The 10,161-nt window shown below is 58.0% G+C and overlaps 1 protein-coding gene across 1 annotated transcript; it reads right to left on the reverse strand.

The window, feature by feature from the left end:
* Window positions 1–6,657: 6,657 nt before the first annotated feature.
* Nkx1-1 (NK1 homeobox 1) lies at window positions 6,658–9,860 on the reverse strand. Its single transcript, XM_003465043.3, has 2 exons — window positions 9,404–9,860; window positions 6,658–7,693 (listed from the first exon to the last, which is right to left on the reverse strand). Exons 1-2 carry the CDS (start codon window positions 9,858–9,860, stop codon window positions 6,870–6,872), a joined length of 1,281 nt encoding a protein of 426 aa, XP_003465091.2. The 3' UTR covers window positions 6,658–6,869.
* Window positions 9,861–10,161: the final 301 nt, after the last annotated feature.

Below are 10,161 nucleotides of genomic sequence, written 5' to 3' on the forward strand. Positions count from 1 at the left end.
CCATTAATCAGAAAAGAGCAAAACAGTAATAAAAATATTTGCCTTCAAAGAGATGGTAGAAGGAAGTGCCCCTTATTTGCTATGGTCAACCTCCCAGGAGATGCTCAGATTTCTGGTTCCCATTTGCTAATGGGCGGGGTGGGGGGGTGGTGGAGAAGGGGGGTAGGGGAAGTGGGATATTTGACTCTAGGCCATGCATCAGTAGGTTCACTATTGCTTAGCAGGGAGGCAGGCTGGTTATTTGGTTTCCCAGTGTCCTAAGATCCAACATGGCGTGGATCTCAGGAACTGCTGCTGGTTCTCCCCCTGGAAGGGCCTCAGTCTGCCACACTGCCACTGATTACCAGGGAGGGGAGGTGCTTGCTTGGCTTCCCAGTGTCCTAAGTTCCAACATGGCGTGGATCTCAGGAGCTGCTGCTGGTTCTTCCCCTGGAAGGACTGCAGTCTCAGGCCCTTTTTAAAATTCAATTTCTTTTTGGCTTATTTTTTGAAAACCTATTCCTGAGTACTGTGCCCTTCTGGCTGTCAGATTGTTCACGGCTCATGGTGAAGAACGTGATAGAGTTCTATGTGTGGTTTTCTCATGTCTGGCTTGTTATCAGGGTCCCACAGATCACAGAATGAGCTGGAAGTGTCCCTTCTTCTGTATCTGGGAATGGTATGTAAGGGTTGCTGTTAGTTATTTCAGGTGGCAGCTATCTGCCCTGGCTGATCCTTGTGAGATTTTCATTCCTGTCTTAGTTACTTCCTCATTGAGGAAACTAACTGCCTGATGCCCAGAGGTAAAGGAAGAGAGGCTTGTTTGGCTCACAATGTGTAGAGGTTTCAGTCCATAGTCAGCTGGCTCCAAGGCAATGTGGCCGGCCGAGGGGCATCACACAGGAGAAACAGTTCATGGTGGGCAGAAGGCAGCAAAGCAGCAAGGGTCGACCAGAGCTCTCTCTATCCCTTACATCTTACCCAGGTTCCTTAAGGGTAGGTGGCACTCCATCCTGGTGTCCTTGAGCCTAGCACTGCACCATGAATCAGGCCCAGTGTTACACACTCTAGGTCCAGCCACCTCTGAAAAGCCCTACCTACTGCTTGAGGCTTTGGGTGCATCTGGACACAGCCACAGCAATAACTCACTGCATGTCTGTCTGTGGCCACCGATGGCTGAACAGTCTGCAGGCTGCTCAGCATCTGTTCCTTGTGTCAGCGCGGTAGTTTGTAGAAGCTCGTCCATTCCTCATTTATTGTAATTTGATGAACTATAGCTATTTATAAAACTTTCTGAGTTTAGTTATTTTAGCTCTGTCTCTCCCCCTCCTTCCCTCTGTCCCCTTTCTCCTTGGTCAGTCGGAAGATTTGTGATTTTGTTGATACAGTCAAGGAAACAACTTTGGTTTTGATTGTTCCGTATTTTTTCTATCATTTATTTCATTGATTTCCATTACTCATTATTTCCTTTGGGTTACTTTGGATTTAATTTTCCCCGTTTTTTCTTAAAGCGAAAGATTAGTTTAATAATTGGAAATCTTTTTTAATAAAAGTATTCACTATACATTTTCATGTAAGCATTGTTTAATCCTTTAACTTTTGGTTTGCTGGGTTTTGGGGGTGCTGGGAGCATTTGTTTTGTTTTTTGTGTTGTTGTTACCTTTGTCTTTTTGAGACAGGGTCTCAGTGCAGTTGAGGCTGGCCTTGAACTCACTGTGTAGCCCAAACTGGCCTTGAATTCATGGCACTCCTCCTGCCTCAGCCTCTCCAGTGCTGGGGTTATAGGCCTGCACCACTGTGCCAAGCTGTTTGTTGTTTTAAAGTTACTCAAGAGTGTTCCATGTACTCACAAATTTCCCAGATCTCCTCTGTTGATGTCTTACTTGGTTCTGTTATCTTGTGTGTGACTTGAGCCCTTTCCAGTGCTTGAGAGCTCTTCACGCTGGCTACATCCTGGCTCAACACATGCTGCCATGTTGCCATGCTGCCGCGGGCAGGTCCTCTGTCCCTGGTCCTCTTGCTGCTGAATGGATGAAGTCACCCTTGGTGGCACTGTCTGTTGATACCTCAGTTTCTTCTTTCTGGTGCAGGATGCCTGCTGCTTTCTTGCCCTCAGAGTCTCCTTGCTGGGCCAAGATGATCAGGCCGTGTGTACTAAGGCTCAGTTCTACCAAGGACCCACAGTGCCACGTGGGCCTGAGAAAGTTTCAGCTGCTGCCTTCTGACCTTGCCTCCCCTTCTCCCTGGCAGCCGTCCTCGGGGTCCCCTGCATGCAGGCGGCACCCTGCTCTCAGCTCTGGCCCCTGGGCCTGGGCTTGTGCTCTCATCCTGCCAGCTGAGAGCCAAGAGTCTGTGTCAGCCTGAGTTTCCATCCCTTCCCAAGTCCCTGCCACTGTCGCCTGCAGTCACTGTGAGCGTCCCACGAGCGTGATACCGTGTTTCCAGCCATGTCAGTGCGTCATGGTCCTCACTCAGGAGCAGTGCTTTTGGAGGCTGCTGTTTCCTGGGCTTCAGCTTTCTGCTGCTTTGCAGCAGCTCCCTCACACTGCCCTGGGTTGCATCTCCCCATGTCCAGGTGGCCCAGCCCAGGGGTGTCCTCCCGTGCTTCAACCCAGATTCTGGGAGTCCTGCAGACTGGCTGTTGTTAGGTGCCACTTCCCACTTACAACACAAAGCCAGTAGAGGGGTGCTCGGGCCTTCTTGGGGTGACCCCCATTCCCCAGGTGTGTGCTGCCAGGTCCTTTGAGGTTTTGAACAGCACAGTGCCACCTAGCCTTATGCATGGCTCCTGGGGGCGGCCATCAGCGCCCCTGCCCACCCTACCTGCTCCATCCTGGGCAAGTACCTGTCTTCTGTTCCTCCGAGAACCAGCCAAGAGTGTGCACTGTAAGTGTGCATGTGTGCACTAGCCTGGCTGATGTGTGGCATGAATCTGGCCTCCCCCACTGGACACACACTCTGCCACCAAGTGCACCCCAGCCTTGGGTACCTTTCCCTCTCCTGTCAGCACTCCCTGCATTGACGCACATCTGTCCAGCCCCAGCACTGTGGAAAAGCTGGTTTTGTCACCCCAGTGCCCCAGGTCCCAGCTTCTCTGCTCCCTGCAGATGCTGCTGAGTGTGGGCACCGAGTCCTACACAGGATGTCAGGCTGTTTGCTATCTCTGTGCCCTGCCATGTACCACAGAGGTACTGCACGTTGTCCAGAAGTGGAGCTGCAGACAGGGGCTCCTGCACTTAGGGTCCCCAGCCACAGAGCCACTGTCCTACAGCTGGCATGATTGGCTTTCCCACGGCCTTGCCAAACCTGGGAGCTGCTGCTGCTTGATCTTTGCTAAGCTTCAGGCAAAGGCAGGTCGTTTTCACTAAGAGTTCTCTTAGGGATGAGTGGATGAGGGATCATTGTCTTTATCAAGAATCCACAGTGGGGGGACTGGGGATTTAGCTCAGCGTTGTAAGTGCCTGCCTTGCAAGCAGGCAGTTGTGAGTTCCATCCCTGGTACTGATAAAAAAGAAAAAGACCAAAAAATTTTTAAAAAAAGAATTCACAGTGGCGTGTGGTATGATGCACCTAGAATCCCAGCATTCTGGCAGGCTGAGGCAGAAAGATCTCAGGTTCAGGTCCAGACTGGCTCAGAATAAAGGGCTGCAGTTGTACCTCAGTGCAGAGGCCCCCAGTGCCAGAAAATGAACTGGTGTCATTTTCCTTTCCTGAGTCCACTCTTGCTGGACTGCAGGTCCCTTGGAGGGGAGGTGCTATACAGCAGGCCCCGGGTCACCTGCTTATTGGAACCAGTGTTCAGCTGCACAGGTTTTCTGTGTTGTTAGATTCTTTGTCTTGGTGGCTTCTGAGTTTTCAGGGTTAGGCAGGCCCTCCCCACTTGAAGAGCATGTCCTAGAGTCCATGTTTCTCCTACTACTTTATAGGTTTATTTTCACATTTAAATTATGGTTTATAAAATGAGAGCCAGGAAATCCAGAGTTTTATTTTGAATAGTTGTCAGTGTCCCTGTGCCACCTTAGTGAGACCACAGCTCTGCAGACTGGAACCCGCCCTGCTCCTTCTCACATCAGGCCTGTGGGGGTACCCAGGCCCGCAGTGCCAGCAGCTCTGGATGCACTTCCGTGCCACCTGCACATCCAGGTCTCCCTGGTGTGGTGGGGTGGGGTGGGGGGCTGCACCACACAGGCAGCACTGAGGGCACTGCGGAGCCTGAAGCAGGGTACTGGCTACAGAGGGAGATGGTTGGGGGCCAGGCCAGCCAGCCACAGCCTGCATGCTTGGGCCCAGCCCAGGCTGAGAGCATGGCCTGCAGAGCTTGCAGCCCAGGCCAGTGTCCTGGTCACACAGGGGTGGGGACTGAAGATGGCATCTGGGCAGTGGACCTGGCAGTATGCACTGGTGTCAGTGTGGCACAGGACTGGCAGTGGGGAGTGGACAGGACACAGGCAACAGCCTAAGTGCTTGAGTTGACCGCCCATATGGGAATAGGTTGTTTCAATTAGGGTTCACTACATAAAACTAAAAACCAGCACCGTGCGGTAAACTCAGGATGTAGCTGTGTTTCTGTCAGCAGCGCAGAGGTGTTCAAACCATGGAAAGACTGCATGGTGCCATCAGGACCCTGCCTCTTTCCAGCTTCTGGCTCAACATCAAAGCCTCTATCCTTCAGCTGCCTCACATACCAAGGTGCTTCTGGAGCTCCAGCCACCACGGACCACAGGCACAGGGAGTGGTGTGCATCTGCCTGCTAGGACATTACCCATTTGTCCCCATGTCTTCCTGGAACCCTTCCTCTCCAGCATACCTGCTCACATCCCCATGCCCAGAACCTAGTGAGAGGCCCTGATGTGCAATTAGTGCCCAGCTGTGATGCATCCCATTTCCCAGGAACCGCACAGCTGTCCAGGAAAAAGTGGGGGTGGCCACTGAGGGGTGGGGCTCTGCAGAGAAGCCTGGGCCTGGGGGTATAGGGTGGCACTGGGAAGGGTATGCCAGGGGGGCATCCACTCCCAGGTGCTCCAAGGCAGCTTCCAGCTGAGGAGACCCCTGGAGCTCAGTGAGGTGCCAGGCAGTGTCCAGGATAGCTGGGAACAGGGCAGTGCTACAGGGGCCCCTTGCAGGGCTGGGGTATGGCGAGCAGTCCAGGAGGCCTGGGTTTTTGGTGACACACAGCAGCCAGGCTACCTCACCTAGGTCAAGTGAGGGGACCTGGGAGAGGGTACAGTGAGTGCAGTGTGGACAGGGCAGGGCCTTTCCCAGAACGACACTAATACACACTGTGCAGTAGGGAATGCTGGCCACGAACTTCAGAGTGGCAGGAAGCTGCTCCTGCCTACCAGTGAGATGGACTCCCTTGCCAAGTGTGGCCATATGACCCAGCCACACTGCTGTGCGGGGTTCTGGGAAGCCCACTCTGTTCCCTGAGCACTGTCCAGAGTGAGGGTGCAGTGGCTGGAGCCTCTGCTGCCACCTGAGTTTGTGAGGATGAAGCCCAGGCCCCAGCTGCCACTGGCCAGGTTCCCTTACACAGGAAAAGTCTCCACTCTTGTCTGTTCTCTTTCATCCAGCAGGGCAGATTCTCACCTATGGTGGATGCTGTGGGCTCGTGCTCCTAAGGTCCAGGCCTGTAGGCTGATAGACCCCGTCCCCACAGCTGTCCAGCCAGGCACCCTGCACCAGGTTGCAGACCAAATGGAGGAAGGGTGGCCCCTGGCCTGGGTCCTGGGGAACAGCACCCCCACACCTTGGAGGAGCTGCAGCTGGGTCTGGTCAGTGCCTCCAGGAGGGAGCAGGGCTCCCTGAGCTCCCAGCCTGTTTCCCCAAACAAGATGTAAAGATAGCCATAGACTGATCATTTTAGGGCGCTGAGGCAGCCCAGACAGGCAGCCAGGTCTACTCTGTACCCATCTAGGCCCAGCACACACAACTGGCACCCGAGAGACTGGTGGATCCCAGAGGGGCAGGTCATAGCACCTGCACTGCGGAGGCTCAGGCCTCCTCGTGGAGCCACTGGTTACATCTGGCCCAATCCTGCCACCCTTGGGCTGGTTGCCCCTGGTCACCATCCACAGCCTGACCCTGCACCTACCCAGGGCTGTTACCAAGCAGCTGCACCTTGGGGGACCAGCACATAGACACAGGAAAGTAGAAGGACAGCTGTGGGCAGGTGGCTCCTCCCTGCCTGCCCTTCACCCTCTGCCAGTGGCAGTGCCAGTGAGGCCACTCCATTCTTGCCCAGTTTGATGGGATCACAGCCACCCACCCTCTCCCAGTCGAGACAGGCAGGGTACCCAGGGGTGAGTCCTCAAGCAGCTTGCTGGCAGCATGTGGAGGGCTGCCAAGGAGCGCAGCAGACAGCCCAGCCTATGCCCAGCCACTGGCCAGTGGGGGCAGATACTAGCCACGCTGCCCAACACCTAGGCTCAGTCCTTCCAGACCTGGGGCACCTGCCTGGGGTCCCTGCATATCTGCAGGCAGCGCTGCTGTGGAGCACAGATGCAGCCTGCTGGGGACCTGCCCAAACCCTCAGGACAAGCATGTCTGGGGCACCACCTCGGAGTCCTCCACTCCAATGCTGTGCAGTGCTTCACAGGCCAGTGTCTCCTGTGTAGGCAGCAGCAGAGGTCCTGTCCCTGGCGGTGATGTGCAACCTGCATGCTCAGGGCAGGCAGTGGAGACACAGGAGTGGGCCCTCCCTACCGGAGAAGCTCTGGGCAGTGAGAGATCTGTGAGACTGGGCGCAGCCTCCGGGTTTATTGAGATCCAGATCCGGCACAGTGCCCCAGTGGCCCGAGCTCGGTCCGTTGGTCCTTCAGAAATTATACTTTCCTTGGGTCCCGCTGCATGAGGGGTACTCGCTAATCTGCGGGTTCTGCCTGCCCACCAGCTTAGAGGTGCGGTGTGTAGAAGGCAGGCGCCCCGTAGGTCTGGGAGCCCAGCACAAAGGGGGACAGCACGGCCGGGCCCGACAGGAAGGGCAGCTGCGCAGCACACACCAGCCCTCCGGGGCCATGTGCGGGGTATGCCGCAGGACCATGCATGGCAAGCGGTGCGCCTAGGGGCGGCGATGGGCTGAGAGGGCTGAGCCCACCGGGCAGCCCCGTACCTGGCCCCGGCCCCGCCCCCCCACCGCCGCCCGTTGGTGCACTGGTGTCAGCACCCGGATTCTGTTTCTTCCACTTGGTCCGGCGGTTCTGGAACCAGATCTTCACCTGCGTCTCGGTGAGGCTGAGTGACAGCGCCAGGTTGAGGCGCTCGCACACCGACAGGTAGCGTGTGGCCTTGAACTTGTTCTCCAGCGCTACGAGCTGCTCATAGGTGAAGGCGGTGCGCGCGCGTCTCGGCTTCCCCGATTTGGAGTCGGAGCCCGTGCGCTTCCGCTTGGGCTTGGCTGCTGTGACCTGCTGGCCGGTCCCTGTGCCGCCTGCTGCAGATGCGGCTGTTGCAGTCGATGCCTCTGGTGCACCCGGGACTCCAGGTGAGGTCCCACAGGGTGCAGGGACCGAAGCCTCCTCCAAGGTGCCTGTGGCTGCCTCCGTCTCTACTGCTCCAGTGCAGCCTGACCTGCGGGGCCCGCGGCTGCCACCTCTTCGGGAGGCGTCTGAAGTCCCCTCATCGGGGGCCTCATCCCCGCTGTCCGCACTTGGGCTGTGGCCGCTGCTGCTGTAACCATTGGCCTCTGCCTCGTCTGTCTTGTAGGGGTAGCTGGAACCTGCAGGGACTAGGACAGGCAGGCTAGTCAGCTCGCCCCATGCCACCCCTTGTGTCCTCCCCTGGTCCCCCATCCTCTTGCTCTCTGCCCCAGGGCTTCCTCTGCACCCCAGCGAAGGACCCTCTCCTGCCCAGAGAGTGGCCAGCACCGGCCCAGGGCTGTGGCACAAGCTGTACACTGCTGTGATCGATCCGGGCCAGATACAAACTTAATTAAACTCATTTTCTGTAATGTACAAACTAGTTAAAAGGCCATTTAATTTATTTTGGTGTATATTACCCTCCAATTATACCAGGCACATGGCCTACCAGGTGCCGGGCATTCACGTAGTCCAGGGAAGGGTCCTTGCCCTAGGCTGGGGACTGGCCAGTGGAGGGCCCAATCAGCCTTCCTGGCTGTCCCTACCTGTCCCTACTGGAGCCAGCATCTGCGCTGTCCCAAAAGTTGCTCTTCCAGGCCTGTTCCTATCCCTGCTTGGCCTGACTGGGAGACCCAGCCCCATGTCCTGCAGCCCTGGCTAGCTGTGCATACACTGGGGGTTCTGAGATTTGAAGAAAGCCTTTCTTCTGGGCGGGATTTGAGGGCTGCTTATGCCCTCACCCCACAGGTGGTCCTAACACCCAAAAGGGGCAAGCAGCTGCCCAAGAGGGGCCAAGGCCTTGCTGTTGGGCTGGCACTTAGATTCCACCCAGGAGAAAAATTTACCCCTGCCAGGCTCCTGGGGCAGCTGGTCCAGGGTGCATGAACGTGGCAGATGTCCTGGTACTAAGCACTCAGGCCCGGGCAGTTGAAGGAGCTGTTCAAGGTGGACCCAAGCCATCCTCTCTGCCCTTCCCAGCACTACTGTGCCCGCTCCCTCCCTACAGCTGCCAGCCAGGGTATTGAGTTCCCCTAAAAAAGTGAAAAAGCAGAGGTTTCAAAAGCCCCTCAGTAGAGAGATGGGGGTATCCTTGTGGCCAAGGTCTATTCTGTGTCTCAGTTCCCAGCAAGAAGCCCAGTGCAGGTGCTGCCCTTGGTCCGTGCAAGAGCCACCCTGCCCGGTAGCCGAGGGTGCTCAGGCACAGGGCCCGAAAAGTTGGAGGTGGCAGGGGCGAGGGAAGGGGCACAAAAAGCAATCAGGAGCCGGTCGAATGCAATTCTCGATCAATAGCGGCCCCTAATAAGTGCAATAGGTTTTAATCGAGTAATTATCCGAATTTTGACCCTATAATTTAGATGTTCGGGGGGAGTTTGCAAGGTGCTTGAAAGAGATATGCATGCGCCCGTAATGGGATATCGACCGGACCGGGGGCGCGGGCCGCCCCATTACTGACCGCTTTCCGCCGCTAAGCACATTTCCCCTTAACTGTAATCGAAGGGATTTAATTGTTTTTCCAGAGATAACCAGCGTTTTGTCACAATTAGTCCGATTTGTCCAAAAGAAAAAAAAAAAAAAAGAAAAGAAAAAAGAAATAGCAAGAGAGAAGGAAGGAAGGCCAGGCGGGCAGAGGTCGCGGGAGCACCGCGCAGCCCTCGGGCCAGACACGCACGGACGCGGACCCCGCAGCCTCCCCGAGCTAGAGCAGCTCCAAGTCCGGATCCGGCGGAGGCCGCGGAGCCCGCGCGCTGCGAACTTTCTCGCGGGCCTCGGCAGCCGGGGCCCTCGTCAGGATCCCGGTGCCACGCATCGGAGAGGCCGGCCAGGCCCGGAGTCCTGGACCCGCTACTTACCCGGCGGAGCGGCTCCCGCTACAGCTCCTGCGGCGGCGGCGAGGACCCGGCGCTCCGACTCCTCCGCGCGAGGCGGGCGTCCCGAGGCGGCGGGGGCCGGGGCGCAGGGGGCACTGAGGGCGCTGGGGGCGGAGGTTGTGGGGCCCAGCAGCACGCAGCGGCGCCGGCGGCTATTGAACTTGTTGGGGTCCAGGATGTCCAAAACCGAGAAGGAGGTGGGACGCAGGGGCGCGGCAGGACGCGCGGCTCCAGGTCCCTCGGGCGCCGCAGGCACTGTGTCGCTGGCGGCAAGCAGCGGGGCCCCGGCGCGAGGGAAGGCGGGCGGCTCGGCACGCCCGTCCATGGCGTCCTGGGCGGCAGCGGCGGGCGGCGGCGCGGGCCCCGGGCCCGGCCCGGAAGGCGGCGGCGGCGGCGGCGCAGGTACGTCGCCCGGGGCCCCGGGGCCGCTGGCGCTCATGCCGGCTCCGCAGCCTGGGCCCGCGCCTATCGCGCGCCCATGCCCAGCGAGGCGCGCGCGCGGGCGGCCAAGCGCGGAGGATCCCGGCCGGTGCTGCCTGGCACCTCCTCCGCCGCGCCCGGCCGGCGCATTTATGGCGGCCCCGTGGAGGCGCCCACGCGCCCCACGCCGCACACACGTGCGCCCGCCGCGGCCCGGACCCCGCTGCCTCGTTAGCGCGCGCGCGCCTAATTGGCTGCGAACGGCCCCGGGGGCAGGAGGCGGGCCCGGCGCAAGGTGGGACGAGCTGTAGCCAGACGGC

The sequence above is a fragment of the Cavia porcellus genome, unplaced genomic scaffold, assembly GCF_034190915.1.
Source record: "Cavia porcellus strain 051 isolate PalLab524CR breed Dunkin Hartley unplaced genomic scaffold, mCavPor4.1 scaffold_18, whole genome shotgun sequence".
Classification (NCBI taxonomy): domain Eukaryota; kingdom Metazoa; phylum Chordata; class Mammalia; order Rodentia; family Caviidae; genus Cavia; species Cavia porcellus.